Source organism: Asparagus officinalis, chromosome 5 (assembly GCF_001876935.1).
Source record: "Asparagus officinalis chromosome 5, Aspof.V1, whole genome shotgun sequence".
Classification (NCBI taxonomy): domain Eukaryota; kingdom Viridiplantae; phylum Streptophyta; class Magnoliopsida; order Asparagales; family Asparagaceae; genus Asparagus; species Asparagus officinalis.
The window spans coordinates 3331408-3348055 of record NC_033798.1 but is presented as its reverse complement, the minus strand read 5'-3'; the positions used below and the strand labels follow the sequence as shown (position 1 = coordinate 3348055).

General features: G+C 35.9%; 1 protein-coding gene across 1 annotated transcript; it reads left to right on the top strand.

Moving 5' to 3' along the window:
• LOC109840245 (arginine--tRNA ligase, cytoplasmic-like) lies at window positions 2385-14596 on the top strand. Its single transcript, XM_020408815.1, has 16 exons — window positions 2385-2910; window positions 3168-3243; window positions 3382-3483; window positions 3663-3878; window positions 5738-5818; window positions 6291-6374; window positions 6569-6673; window positions 6747-6925; window positions 9126-9210; window positions 9380-9578; window positions 9744-9813; window positions 10360-10429; window positions 10658-10747; window positions 10871-10939; window positions 12171-12269; window positions 14165-14596. The coding sequence occupies exons 1-16, from the start codon at window positions 2666-2668 to the stop codon at window positions 14273-14275; spliced, it is 1881 nt and encodes a 626-aa protein (XP_020264404.1). The 5' UTR covers window positions 2385-2665; the 3' UTR covers window positions 14276-14596.

Here is a 16648-nt window from a genome sequence, read left to right as displayed (position 1 = left end):
CTATCAAAACTGTAGCAGAAAAAAATAGAGATTGCTCTCTCGAATGAATAATTCATTTCGGGTACTTAACACTATACAAAATGAGCTCATATTTGACATATAAGTAGTATGATAGATTAGCTTCCAAGTCCCATGAGTTTCATCAAACTTTTATTTTTATAATGCATGATACATACAAATTAACACGAGGGGGGCAGACTGAAATTGCCAATGCATATGCTATATATTAAAACTAGGCTTAGACTTATCAAATGTTATCCAAATAATTCAATCTTGAGCCAACATAAAGATGATTGAGTCTAGCTCTAGGAACAGAAAGAATTCTATGAATGCAATGCACTTGTTGAGAGTTATGTTCTCTACAATGATCATGACTCAGGCAAACTATTTTAGACACATGCATTACATCTAACTATAGTTTAGAACAAGTAATTGATCTTAGAATCAAACAAAAGATGTCTCAAAAGAAAGCTACAGAAGTCTAGTTTATGAAACATGAAAAATAACTATATTTAGATATGTATGGAGTAAGTTATGTTCTTCTTACTAGGAGAGTATCATGCTATAATTTCTGTATGAATACTTATATTACATAAACCGACACGCAACCCATGTTTACACTAATTCAAAGCAAGATAATTATTACTTGATCACATTGGGCTTGAAAACCAATAATTTTCATATTTTCTATGCTCATAGATATAAAAATCAAAATTTTATAACTTTTCATTGGCATGCAAGGGTCAATCCTTACTTAAATATAACATGCAATGGTAAATCCTCACATGCAAGACCAAAAACTAAATTAAATCCTATAATTTTAGTATTATATTCCTAATAACAACATGAAAAGAGAATTATAAGAAATTATACCTAGGTTTGAGACTTTGCTCCACTTCCTCCTCCAAATTCCTCAAACTACCTTCTTTCTCCTCTCATTCTTATTCAATCTCTAGAGCTTGAGAGATGAAGCTATGAAATATATATATTTTTTTCCTAAAACAAGAGGAGAGGTGGCTGGGGTTTGGTCGGCTAGAGGAGAGGGAATGGGGTTTGAATTTTTTTTTAAATGACAAAAGGAGAGGTGGAGTGTACTAGTATATAAAGCCCGTGTGAAGAGGAATCTTCAAATTTGGCTAAAGTTGAGAGTTTTTATGCAAAAATTCATTCATTAACATGACTAATCAAATTAAACAATTATGTTAATTAGAGAGTTTCAAAATAGGTATTTAACAATTGGGTTATCTCTAATTAAAGTTTAAAGCATGGTTAGTTTAGGTTTACATGCTAACTTTGTATGCATGATATGACTTAGTTAACTAGATCATAATATGAGAATTAGCTAAGTTAAAATCCTCACACTAGAAGATTATATAGGATACAATGAAGGAAAGGAAAGAATTTACTGATTTATGGATCAGTATCGGTAGCGGTATTCGATCATCGGAAGGAAAAATTTGTAATGTTACAATAGGCCTTCCGGATTGGAAGATATGGTTGTTTATTTATGGTTAATTAATAATTCATTTGTCTCTGCATTTAACACGTGAAAGTCTCGCTTCTCTAAGAATTTGATCGCTATGCATCCTACATCATTAGGTCCCTTGAGGGATGTAGTGTGATGGCAGACCTCTTGGAGCTATTTTCAGTGTTCGGTGTGTCTGCGGTTCCTTGAGGTATGTGAGATGAGTGAGGGTTTTCAAATTTCATCCATGCAAAAGTTGTATCGTTTGTATTGGCTATATTGAAATTTGTGGATATTGTAGATTTTCCTGATGAGGAACTGCAGATACAAGCATGTTTGGCTTAACCACGTAAAAAACTCTTTATTGTTGTGTTGGTGTTTGTACTACTTTTTTGTGTATGGTTAAAAAACTGCAGATACAAGCATGTTTGGCTTACAAATATTGTAATTTATTAAAGAAAAATTAAAAGAACAAATTAATCGGCCTTAGGCAAAACGTGGTGAATTATTGCCCTAAAAAGGTATCTGAGCTTTCCCTGAGGCTGATAAATTTTTTCTTTTAATTTTCTTTAATAAATTACAATATTTGTGAATTCTAGTGTAACAATTTAAAGAGGTATATGCCGATCTCGTTTGATCAGCTAAGGGGAGATACTCCTTAGTGGTACGATCCCTTCTCTGCCGGAACTCTAGCGTCCACGACCATGTTGTGGATGAAGACCCCTGAGTGATTAGCCCAAAAACTATAGCACAAGGCCGCGTTGGGTGTGAACACCATTGAGTAAGCAACCCAAAGTATAGCAAAATATTAGATCTAAGCGGGCCGCTTAAATGGCCCGCCCAACTATTTCAAAAAACAAAAGTTAAAATCGGTGCTGAACCCAAACCCGAACCCAACTTCACAGATGGGTGAAAAGAAAAAAAAGGAAACGGATCCGATTTCTCTCCACGCCGCCAAGAGATCGGCTCCTCTCTCTCTCTCTCTCTCCTTCAGACCCGTTCTAGGGCTAGGGTTTTCTCGGCTCCTTCTCCTTCGAAGCTTGTCGTTCGCTCCTCCCTCGAACCTCGTCGTCCCCCGAATCTCGTCGTCGACTCCTCCCTCGAAGCTCGTCGTCCCTTGCAGCTCGTCTCCCTCGAAGATCGTCGTTTACTCCTCCCTCGACCGTCTTCCCTCCTTCAGGTTCGCATTTTGTCCCCCTCATGAAATCGCCGTGTCCCTGCCGTTTGGCTGCGGAACCGTACCCAAACCGCACCCGACACGGGTACGGCACCCATTTTGCCGTGTCGGGGTGTCATAGATATTCACAGATGGGTGATGTAATTGGAAGCGTGAAGCAACAAATTTCAAGATTATTTGAAGTCTCTCTTAAAACCACATTCCCTGACGAGGGAAACACAGAGCCAATGGTGGCTATGTCCACCCAAAAGTTTGCTGACTACCAGTGGTATGGCCTTTATCCTTATATCACTGCTTTAAAACTAATTTTGATCAAGAAAGAGAACAACTTTTTTTTTTCTCTGGTTCCTGCTTCAACATTGTTGAAACTAATTTTTATCCCATTTCAGTAGTACTGGTTTTTAGAAGCTGGGTTAACAGTTAACACTAAATTCTTGACTAGACTTTCTATAAAAAGTTTGGTGTGATTTGATTTATTTGATTTACTTTGTCGAGCTAAAAGACGTATCATTATGTGTTATGCAGCAATAATGCAATGAGCTTGTTTTCCAAGATCAAAGGAAAGTCCACAGACTATAGAAACCCAAATTCTGTTGGTCAGGTTTGGCTACTATACAACATAGTTTGTGCATAAATATTTGGGATATATTATTGTCTCGTTTGCTCAGCCATTAATCAGATGTTTACTCTTGTGATTATTTATATTATTGTTTCTCCATAAGATGTATATATTTTGCAGGCTATTGCCAGAAATCTCCCTCCATCAGATATTATTGAGTCTACATCTGTTGCAGGACCAGGTTTTGTAAATGTAGTTCTGTCAAGCACATGGGTGGCTCAGGTTGTGTTTTATGAGGATTACAAGCACGTTATTTTTTATTATATATAAACTGGAACGTGCACATTCTTTTTCTAATTCTACTCTAATTTCACTATGGTTTATTGTGCAGTATATACAAAGTATGCTGTGCACATTCTTTTTCTAATTCTACTCTAATTTCACTATGGTTTATTGTGCAGTATATACAAAGTATGCTATTGAATGGTATTGAGACATGGGCACCACTTTTATCAGTTAAAAGGGCGGTGGTTGACTTTTCTTCACCTAATATTGCAAAAGAAATGCATGTTGGTCATTTAAGGTCAACTATAATTGGAGACACTTTAGCTCGAATGCTGGAATTCTCTAAAGTTGATGTTCTACGACGGAACCACGTTGGTGACTGGGGTACACAGGTGCATACTCTTTGGTGTCTGTTTCTTACTCTTAACTTGTATTTGAACAATAGCTGGATTTTAGTGACTATAATTTGAGTATTAGTGCTTATTCTCTTAAACATGCTCTTAACAGATGTGAAAATCCCTCTTACTTCGAAGAATGAAGTTTGTGATTTTAATTGCCTGTTGTAGGATTAATACTTTTGGTAGCTTTGTTAGACTTACCCGCGTGCCGCAGCTTATGTTTGTTACTGTTGCCTGCAATTTATGATTTCTTAATCGAGTGATTTTTAAAGATTTTAGGAACTTCTTTGTGAAACATTAATTTAATCTGCCTGGTAGGTACAGTCTTTCTCACTGATCAAACAATAAAGTGAAAAGGATTATTAAACGTTTGATAAGTTTTTGGATATGTTTCTTTTCTGATATGAGATTGGAATGTAACTAATAGACCACATCTCACAAGGACGAATATTACCTCTGTATGCTTCTTTTTGATCTGGAAAAATCTGTCTGATGCCTTTGGCTTTAGTTGATTTCTATTCCATCATTCCTAGGATCACAGTACCTAAGTTGTCCTGTGGCAGAAGGTTGTCATCTTCTTTTCTAGAAGGATTTTTGACACATTCTCTGGGCTTTTTGGGCAATTTGGACATTATGATCCCTTTTGGATATCTCAGACTCGTCTCTTTTTCTTGCTGCTACTGAATGATCCATATGAATATTATGTAGCTGTCGCATTATACACAATTTTTGACTTTAATAGACTTATTGATCAACTTGTGAGTCACTTTTGCATACCCGTGAGATTATGGTATCACAAGAAGGGAGTTTGGTGGTTGGGGTTAGGGTTGTCAGGGAGTTGGGGGGTATTAGTTGCTCTCAACAGTACAAATGTTACATCGATAGAATATGATATAAGAATAACTCCAAATATGATCCTTAATTAGCAATTCATTTTGACTCTTATGGTTACGCGGTAAGTAATTTTTGGGTCTAGTTGGGGTTTGACAAGCAAAATAAAATGATAGTGCAATTCTCATAAGAAGTCTTTAGATGTGTATAACCATATTGTTTTTTCCTCTTCTAATCAGATATCATATGACTTATTTCCTTGCAAAAAATAGAATAGTTTGGGTTGGATTTGTTCTGATAAACGTTACATATTATACCAACTCATCGGAACAAATCCTACATAATCTAGAGTTTCGGAAATAAAAGTCTCAAATAGCAAGAATTGAGGGCTACTTTTGCTTCTATTAAAACAATGACTCAGAAATTGATTATCAAATCAAAGCGTCGTGGAATTCAACCTGATCTAAAATGCAATTATGTGATTTGATGCATTACATTACTTGAGCTTACAAATAGTACAATTTCTACCAAAAATGCATCGTAAATAAAAAGACGACATTAAACTCTTCCTCAAAAATATGGAATAGTTTGTCATCCTTCTGATGATTTAGGATACTTCGCGGTTCTCAGTCTATCATACCTGAGTCTAGAGTTCATGGGTAGAGAATTTTGAGGATAATGATATAACTGCACTGATATTTGAGTCAAAATGCTCTATAAGAGACTTAGCTATATAGGTTTGAGTCTTTTGACTGTGGATTGTCTTTAATAATGTGAATAACGTTGTTCAAGATATAAGTTTTTAACTTTTTGTTAATTTTTTAATATTCAGTTGTTCTAGATATTCTGCTGTGTTTGTGTGCGAATCTTGTTTTGTTTCGGCTAGATTATCTTAATTTGTAAAATAAATATGGACTTCAATTTTGCTATACCTAATATATTTCACTGTTCTTTAGCTTGTTTTTGAGTTTACTTATCATTCCTTTTATTCATGAACAATAACATTTGTCTGTATTCTACAGTTCGGAATGTTGATTGAATATCTATTTGAAATGTTTCCTAATTGGGAAGATGTTGGGGAGCAAGCCATTGGAGATCTCCAGGTGCGGAAAATCTTGTGCTCAAGTTATGCTGTTTATTGTATATGATGGCATTTATTAAGTCTATAGATGATAAAAAGTTGTATTTAGTGGAGGGAACTGTGATCTTTCCTATGAGTTAGGAGATTCTTGTATGTCAAAAAGGTCCTGATACCTTGTAATAATTTAACTAGGGATAATTTTGGTATTGACCTTATGACACAGACATCTATGAAGTAGAGCAACACACAGGTTTTGCTGATTCTTTGCACTTTGCATGCTGACATCTAAAAAGAACTTTAGCATTCTAGATTTATATGTGCCTGCTGTAAATATACTCGATATATTGTAAAAGAATGTTATTCATCCAACTCAACAGTTCCATATTAGATGAGCGATATACTCGATATATTGTAAAAGAATGTTATTCATCTAACTCAACAGTTCCATATTAGATGAGCGATAATTCATCTTCTGTTGATTTATTTGATTTCAGGAATTCTACAAGGCATCAAAAAAGAGGTTTGATGATGACCCTTCTTTCAAGGAGAGGGCACAACTAGCAGTAGTTCAATTGCAGGTGAATAACCATATTATGCTTTGTAGGTTTCAGATATGGGAGCAATCCTTTGGACTTGCTAGATCATTTGTAGTTGGATGTATAAACTATCTGAAAAGAGTGAAAAGGATAGCTTGCATATCTTTTATCTTCCTTTTATTCTGATTGGTTCTTTGAAAACACTTTTGTTGAAGTCCATTTCCTTTTCTTTACAGGGTGGAGATATGAAGTATCGTAACGCATGGAAAAAGATATGTGAAATTAGCCGTAAGGAATTCGACTTAGTGTATAAGCGTCTTGGAGTTTACTTGGAAGAGAAGGTACTGCACCGTATTGGTATTACACTATTTGTAGCTTGATTAGAATGAGTTTAAATAAGCTACCTTTTGCCAGGGTGAAAGCTTCTACAATCCTTATATTCCAGGAGTTTTGGAGGAATTAACTCAGAAGGGGTTGGTTGAAGAAAGTGAAGGTGCCCGTGTGATATTTATTGAAGGTCAATCTATCCCTTTAATTGTTGTAAAGAAGGATGGTGGATTTAACTATGCATCAACTGATCTAGCGGCTCTTTGGTTAGTATATGTTCCCACTACGTACCCAATTTTCTTTCTGGAAAAGTATCATACCAGGAAATGCAGTGGTCTTTAGGCCATACACAAGTACTGGCTGACATTAGAATTCTAAGTCATTGATTGAGGGCTACAACCATTAACCTTCTGTATGCGCATTGATGCTGTTTTCTTTGATCCTCATTTTTGTTGGGGTGGGGAAGGAATTTTATCGAACAATGCTATGGGCTCCTTTTCCTTGTTGGACCTATATGAATTGAAATCGCGAGTCATCAGAAAGGGAGGGAAAGAATTAAAACATCATGTATAATAGTTCCTATGATGCAACAAGTGTTGTGCTGGCTGTTGCTTACAAGTTACAACCACTAGATATTACCAAAAGTGAACAGAGGTTGCATTCAAATATGCTATAGTAATAAAAATTCTACACTTAGTGGTCACCTATGTTACCTGGGTACTGAAGCCATACACCATACCCAACACGTACCCGTACCCAAACTCCTTGGACACTCCTTGCATATATTCAAACATTTATTCAAGCATGTTCTCAATTATACAATACATGTTTTAATTTAAAACACTTGTCATACATTTGTGGACATATCTCCTATACTTTAAACCCACTTCTTGAAATCGTGAGTCATCAGAAAGGGAGGGAAAGAATTAAAACATCTCATATGATGCGACAAGTGTTGTGCTGGCTGTTGCTTACAAGTTACAACCACTAGATATTACCAAAAGTGAACAGGGGTTGCATTCAAATATGCTATAGTAATAATAATTCTACACTCAGTGGTCACCTATGTTACCTGGGTACTGAAGCCATACACCATACCCAACATGTACCCGTACCCAAACTCCTTGGACACTCCTTGCATATATTCAAACATTTATTCAGGCATGTTCTCAATTATACAATACATGTTTTAATTTAAAACACTTGTCATGCATTTGTGGACATATCTCCTATACTTCAAACCCACTTCTTGAAATTTGTTGGACATAGGTTAGGTTCCGAAATGATTTTGAAGGGTCATTTCGATGTCTAGTTCAAAAACTAGTGATTTTCTAATTTTTAATCCACGTAATAAAAGAAACATAAAAATGTTATAGGACATTTAATTCTCATCCTTGTTCTCATATAAATTATTAATTCCAATATAAAATATATGAGGTGTGAATATTTTAAATAGCTGTGTCCTCGTACCCTACCTTTTACAAATTTGTCGTGTCCTGTACCGGTACCTGTACCCATATTGGCACTTGTACCCGTACCCGTAACCGTGCAACATAGGCGGTGATAGACTGCTAATGAATTAAAGTAATAATTTGGTTTCAGTTTTCAAAAGAAACCTTTAGACCTACCTCATGTTTGTTGCTAATGAATTAAAGTAATAATTTGGTTTCAGTTTTCAAAAGAAACCTTTAGACCTACCTCATGTTTGGGGTTTTGATTTTGGAAAGAAAGATTTGTTTCAGTTTTCAAAAGAAACCTTTAGACCTACCTCATGTTTGGGGTTTTGATTTTGGAAAGAAAGATTTATAACTTCTCTTAGATGGTGCCACATGCAGAACATGTGCCAGAATTCTAGTAATGCTACGTTTGGTTTGACGATGAATGTGATGGTGTATTTGTCTGTTAGAATGTTCTTTAGTATAAGCAGTGAGAAACTTTGTTGTTGATATAAATTATAAATGATTACAGTGCATTTTTTCCCTTACAAGTTTTCTATACTATTTCTAAATCCTTTGCAGAAATTCATTATTACTGCTTAGAAAAAACTTAATGCAACTTGGCATATTTAAGTAACACAATTTAGAAGTACACTTGGGAATGCAGAACTTAGTTCTTGGGTCTAAATTTTATTTTATCAAGTATACCTTGAACTAAAGTTTACAGCTACTGTACTTTTTAGTTCCTCTACTGTTCTATTACTTGGTCGTTTAAAGTACTCCGCTCTCATGCAAGGGATGTTAGCTGAAATTCTGCGTTAGCATGTTCATTTTATAACGGTTTGGCAGCTAAAAAGCAGTTGATCCTTTTGGTGAAATGATTTATTAATTGATGCAAAATGTATTGCTGGCTTCTAAAAGAGGCCATTTTTTACTATTTTGTTCTCCTTCTTCACTGTTTTGTTGTTCCATGAGAAACCTAATTTTGTGTATACTAATTATGTCTTTGATGTTATTTAATCCATTTTAGGTATCGTCTTAATGAAGAGAAAGCTGAGTGGATCATATATGTAACAGACGCTGGTCAGCAGTTACATTTTAGCATGTTATTCAGTGTAGGTACATCATGTCTAATGAATTTTCTATTAGCTTAGCGCCTACAATCCTGTGGCTGTAATCAACTGTTTGATAGCTATTGCTCCAGTGATATAGGCACATGTGATATTTCCTAAGAACATACTTTTGTTGTATGGCCTATGCTATTTTTGACTGCACATATCTCAGGCTGCTAGAAAAGCTGGCTGGCTTCCAGAAAACAGCAATTTATATCCGAAAGCAAACCATGTTGGTTTTGGACTTGTTCTTGGATCAGATGGAAAGCGCTTTCGGACTCGTAGCTCAGAAGTTGTTCGATTAGCAGAATTGCTTGATGAAGCTAAAGATCGTAGTAAAGCCGAACTCAGGACACGTCTTGAGGATAGTGGTAATTAATTTGCCTTCTCACTTTGTCATGTTTGAATTTGATATTTTATCGGCATCTTTAATGAGTTTGTCCATTATATTTGATTTTCAGAATTAAGGAAGCCCATCACATTGATGTTCAATATCATTAATCATGTCTATTTTCTTGATGGTTTATCTTAAACAGGGAAACTTGCAGAATGGACAGACGAAGAGCTTGAAGAAACTGCAGAGGCAGTTGGCTATGGCGCTGTTAAGTAAGGTCTTTTGAAATGTTATTTATCTTTGATTCTCAAATTTATATCTACTACTAATCATTTGATAAGAAATTTTATGTGCATTGCTTTTGTTATCTGTTGTCCATTCTGCGGAATTACTATGCTTCATTTTTCTGAAGTTGGGATATCTCTTCAGTTATTATATATGATCATCATAGAGAACTGCACATGGTTGTGAATAATTAAAGAACAGCTTCGTTAAGATTATCAATGAATAATTATTATATGTCCATACATATACTATTTTCATACATCTAATAGCCTTGTTGATTTTCTTACAAAAATTTGAAAATGGAGATGTGAAAGCAGATGTTTTCACTTTGTTTTTCAGTATATATAAAGGTTTTTGTTAATTGGCCTAAAAAATTTAGACTTGAATATTAATATCTGCTTAATTTGAATGCGTCAAGTCAGTTTGTTGCTTCTTACAAAAATGTAAATGCATCTTTGTCTTTGTTGTTTCTTGTGAAAATGTGGGATATATCTTAGTCTTTTTAATTTTTTTCTAATTTTCCTTGAAAACAGGTATGCAGATCTGAAGAACAACCGGTCAACTAACTACACATTCAGTTTTGAGCAAATGCTAAATGACAAGGTTAGCTGTGTCTTTATACCTTACTCAGGCTTGAGTGTATCTCTTTGACTCCTTGTACGGACAGCAGAGGGCAGTGTTTCCTTTTTAAAAAGTCATGAACCAAGCCATCTGTCAGATAATTACTGAATATAAAATGTATTGCTGTCTGATGGTCAACTACATACTTTTTTATACATTTCTATACCTTATCTCTTATTTTCCATTTTCATTGTTTCATCCATGTGACAGGGAAATACTGCTGTATATCTGTTATATGCTCACGCTCGTATATGTTCCATCATCAGGAAGTCTGGTAAAGATATTAAAGAACTGATGAAGGTAGGGTTTTGTTTATGAATTTCTATATGTAAGCTTTTGTTTTAGATGCTTCTAAGTTTTTTGATATTTTTTATCTGCACTTCTTTTGATGTTATCGTATTTCTTCTTTTTTTTGTTTTCCAGAATGGTACCGTTGTGTTGGCTCATCCAGATGAACGCATCTTGGGGCTTCATCTGATCCACTTTGCAGAGGTATAAATAGCAATTCTGAAAATATGGTGTTTGGCTTGAGCAGACGTTTCATTTTCATGGATTAATTCTTCAACGTTGTTGACTATATGATTAATTTATTTCCCTGATTAGAGACCTTATGCATCGCAGTGGTATTTATTAAGCATTAATTGATTCACGAAACGGTTCTATTACACATTTATGTTCAACTAGTTTCTGTCCAATTTACTCAGAATGTTTGCATTACGAATCAATTGGAAATTAAAAATGTTTGAATTTTTTATTGAGTTCGTCTGCTAGGCAAAAGTTCTGTCAGCTGACCAGAAAAATAAAATAAAATAAAATACAACGTTTTGTTTCTAGTAGCATGTCTATTTTTATGATTTATAAACATTGTGAGAGCTTTCATAATCTGCTAACAATCTTGAACTCCAATCTTGAATATTTCCTGTTATACAATTTTTTACCTACTGCCTCTTAGTGTATGGAGAACCATCTTCCAGTTCATTCCCCAGCAGTCATTGACTCATTGATTACTAGTTGGCCAACAAGCTTCATTTTGTGTTAGCTCCAGTGCACTTATATACATTTCATCCTCCTTGCAATGAACTATTGAGTAGTACAATTTATTCCTTCTTGAGCAAAACTCTGGTTTCATCTGGATTGAGAAAAAGAGGTGCTCACCTTTCCTCTATAAACGAATGTACAAACTAAAATATATTTGCAGCTACCACTCCTTACGAGCAAATTGGATTTCCTTTATGAAATAACTGTTCTCAAGCAAGTAAAGATTTCTATGGATCAAATATCTGTTGTTGCCTTTGTGCTCAAATAGTGTAGTTTGATGCATATCATACAGTTTGCAAATCTTATTTCACAGAAGTTTGGGCTTCCTTTATGTAAAAACAATTGATCTTCCGCGAGTAAATAATATATATGCTTCAACTGTCTATGTCTGCTCTTGTGCTCAAGCAGGTGCTTTTTGTAGCTTGGTGTGTATTCTTCATAAAAGACATCTACTGCTGATTTTATTGCTTTTTATGTTCATAAATGGATTTATTCTCTTAGGTCAGATGGCTCTTGATATAACTATATTAATTTGATACCATGCCTATGTGCTTGTTTTCCTCCTTTTTGTTACCTTTTTAGATGATAAGGTTGAGATGTGTTCCAGCTATATGCATTTAATGGTTTGCATATCATAGTTCATGGTATAAGATTTATGAGCTTGTTTCTGTTTAACTTCATCTAGATGGTTGAGGAGGCCTGCATCAATCTCTTGCCAAATGTCATATGCGAGTACCTGTACAACTTATCTGAAATATTCACAAGATTTTATACTAATTGCAAGGTATGTTATTTTGTTACCTTCCATGTACTGTGATTTGAAGCCTCATTATCAGCCCATGCGTCTTTCACCATCGTTTTGTTTCTTATTTGTCAGAAATAGTGACTGAGAGATTATAATAATAGAAAGTTCACCTCCACTGAAAATGAACACTTAACTTTTGGTGTTTTGTGACATGAAATTGTAGATTAGCGAGACAAAAGATGCTGGACTTTTCAGTATTGCAGTCAGTAGTTAAAATAAGAACTGGAAAGTTGCATGACAAAGCCATATGGGCTTTCTAAATGCAGGGTTTTAGGCAAGGTTCAAAGTAGTGGGAGGCTGATATTTGATACATATTGACCATATGGTATCATGTTTTAAAGTATGCAGATCCAATCCAGTCAAAGCTGATGAATCAATAATATTGGCTAATTATGAGTGATACAAATTGATATGGGCTAAATAATGATTAAAACAATAGAATATGATAAATATGAGGAGGTTTGAAGTGCCAAAAATAGATTTGATAGTGTTTTATTTGGAGAACTGCAAATGAAAAGCTTGTGATTAAGTGGTCTTGTTTCATATATCAATCTCCAGACCAGCGGGAACCCCCCATATTTTTATAGATTTATGGTTTTTTGGTGTATATGTCATATTGGATCATGCCCTTCGATACAGTAAGTATTTTCCAGGTTCTTATTAATATTCTGTTGCACCAGCCTTTTGTCAAAACTGCGTTTAAGCTGCTGCATGAGACGAGTGGAAATTGGTACAAAGTGGTTAAATAAAGGGGCAACGTTACAGAAAGCGGCGAAAAGCGCACCTTAGGCACTCCTTGATGCGAAAGCGGTGCTTTGCTAAGGCCCTAAGCAGTCAACGAAAGCGATGGACTGCTTTCTTCTTGAAAGAGTGATTAAGCGCTTCCGAGAAGGAAACAGTCCAAGAACCCCAGTTTTTTTAGATCTGCTTTGAAAACCCAACCTAATCTCTGTTTAAATGTTTTCATGTTAAAATCCAAACCCGATTTTAAGTTAAAATTTTCCAACTTAAAATCCAAACCTGTTTTCAACTTAAAATCAAAATCCATTGTTGTGTAAAAAGAATTTTTGTATGGTGATGTTGATGGTGAAGAAATGCCTAAGAGTTATTTGTCAAGATGGTGAGATTGAGGATACTGTGCTATATTGAAGAAAAGCAGGATGCTTAAAATGGAGTGTTTTAGAAGTCTGATGTGACCATGGAATACCTATGAGAGACGGAGAACTTTTATATGATAGTTCTAAGACCAACAATGCTTTTTAGATCTGGATGTTGAGTGGTGAAAAGTTAAAAAACAGTATGGAGGAAAAAATGAGCATAACAGAAATAAGAATGTTAAATGTAGGATAAGAGCATTCATTGTAGATTCGAGGTTGCTCTTATCAAGGATTAAATGAGAGAGAATTGATTGAGATGGTTTGACTATGTATAATGGAGGCCAGTAAATGCACAAGCTTTTGTTGTCTCATGAGATTCTATAGCCGTAATATACATTGTAATTGCTGTTCATAGTGTCTACCCTCCCTGAGTTTAAAGTAAAAACATCATATGAAGGAATTGCTTTGTGACTATAGTTTTTCTGATCATTGTTTCTGCATGAAGCAACGGTACGTCAGTTTAATATGAAAGAACCTTTTTAACTGGTAAGGTCTATGTATTCCTGGGTATACATACTAATAGTCTAATACTATCCTCTCAAGGTTGCACATTTCAGTATAAATGCACATTTCCCCCCTTTTTTTGGGTGCTTTTTTTTTTGGTGGGGTGGGGGGTGGGGTTAGGGTTGTCAGGGGGACATTACTTACGTTTTTATGTAACCGTGCTTTTGAACATATCAATATCCTGCGGTTTCGAATCTTTGTGGAATCGTGCAGGTTGTTGGATCAGCAGAAGAGACGAGTAGATTGCTGTTATGCGAGGCGACGGCTGTTGTCATGAGGAAATGCTTTCACCTTCTTGGGATCAAGCCTGTCTACAAAATATAAGGCTACTTTGGATCTTACTTTTCCATTTAGCTTGCGTTCGCATTCATCTTCAAATTTGTCCGTTGTGTTAACAAATTTAATTTTGGTGAGAATTTAAGGGAAAATCCCCTCACTTGGATAACATCTCAAGCTTCTAACCGAGTATGCCATCACGTAGCAGTAATATTGGTTCATGTACTTTTTGGAATATGTACTTGACTATCTATATCAACAATCCTTCTAGTTGGTTGCATTTATTGCTGCTGTCTTTGGGAAAAATATTAAGTTCATCCAGAGTTATGACATTAAGTATGCATCAAATGAATATCAGTCTTAGAATCATCATGATGGGCATAAGTACACTTTTAGAAGTAACTGTTCTGTTACATTTATTGAGTATTATAATAGTAACTGACATGATCTTGAAAAGTGTCTGGTGATTTTTAAGCAATCAATAGCTGACTTTGTGAGATTAGTATGACCTAAACGTTGACCCTACTTCAAAATCTCTAACCTAAATTGACCTAATCCACAGTGAATAAGTGAATGAGTTGCTCAACAAAACCCCAACCCTATACAATATTTAATATTAAAAAAAAGGTTGTCTTAGGGCAGAACATTTTAATTGAAGCCGTATTGCTATAGAAGACAGAAGCCATGTGTTCTAAATTCATTAATCCTATCTAAATTCATTGACTAATTCTTTTGTTTTAAGAGAGGAATTCCATTTTTAATTGGTCTGGCGAAAGGGAAGTTGTCTCAATTTATTTTGGTCGGGGAAAAAACATAGAAGGCCCTCTGCAGAAAATTATCTAGGAAGCAGGTAGATTGTGAGAAGTGTGTTAATGATTCCAATGATACAATAGTTTGATTACTCTAATAAAGCATTTGTGATATTACTAGATGTATTATTGAGGGAATGTTCTTAAGGGCTGTTTGGTAAGATTTCTATAAAAAAAAGGAAAAGTAAAAGTGCTCAAAAAAATTTGTTTTCCATGTATTTCTATTAAAATTTGTAGGAAAAGTTCATAGAAATCCAAAAAAGTGGTGTTTTCTTTTCCTTTTTTTTTACTTTTTCTTTGTTTGGTTCAAAATATAAAAAGAGGTAATTCAACTTTATAGAAAATGTGTTGAGTATTGGAAATAAGTAAGTTTTGTACAAAAATTATTGTTTTATTCAAATGCGTCAAATTTCTAGGTAATTTTCACCAGTATAGATAAAAAATTGATTTCTATAAATCCCCCCCGACTACTTCATAGAAAATATTTTTATAAACTCGGAGTGAACCAGACAAAGTTTAAAGACACCTATAGAAAACTATTATTTACGAGAACGCCATAGGTATTTCCCCAAATTTTACTATGAAACAAGTGAAGCAAACAGCCCCCTTAGAATCAATCATTCTCTATGAAGATCTTAGAACACTTCACTAGCTTGCGGAACACCTGCTAGCATGCGTGATGGTCTGAGATTTATGACTATATTATTCTTATTGCCTTAGTTGTAACTACGGGTGATATCAGTCTTGATTATTTGTCGAGTGGTGTTAGGGGCACACCCACCACCACAACCCCAACCACACTCCTCCTCTCAATGCTACAGTAAACCAGGTCCCACATGGGATTTTAAATTTTTTAAAATCCCATGCGGGGCCCGGTTTACTGTAGCAATGAGAGGGGGGAGTGTGGTTGAGGTTGTGGTGGGTGGTGTGCCTCTAACATTATTTTTATTTGTCAGCAATATCTAATTTTGAAGAGAGTACCTCAAAGGTCCATGGTGTTAAATGTACATCTAAATGATGCCATGTGACCATGTCCATGTGATACTACTCTTAATTTTGTCGCATAGATATTTTATGCTGATTACTGATAAATTGTTTGTGGTTCGGGTTTGAATTTGTTCAGGTAATTAGATCCAATTATGCCGATTATTATGCACCAACAATTATAATTTTTGTTAATAAGCTTTACATTCTTTCAGTGACATTGAGTTTATACATAAATGCCTTATTATTTATATAGCGACGGCGAACGACGCCAGCTGCGGGCGCGACCGCTGCGGGCGGGTGGGCCGGCGGCAGGGCGCGAATGGCCAGCGGCCGCTGACAATGACCTGCCGGCGACGGCGCGAGGCGGACCAGACGCACTTAGCGGCATACGGGCGGTCGGTCTGCGGCCGCGGCAGGCGCGACGGCGGCGGCAGCCGCGGTGCGACGACGGCGTGGCGGCGGAACGACCGACCCAGGGCAGGCGGTGTCAGCGAGCGGGAGGGGCGACGACCGCGATCAGCGGGCGCGCGGGCGGCGACGACCGACCGGGACAGCGGCGGGCGACGGACGGCCGATGGCAGCGGTGGCGCGACAGCGGCTAGTGTGGAGGTGGGTGGTGGACCGC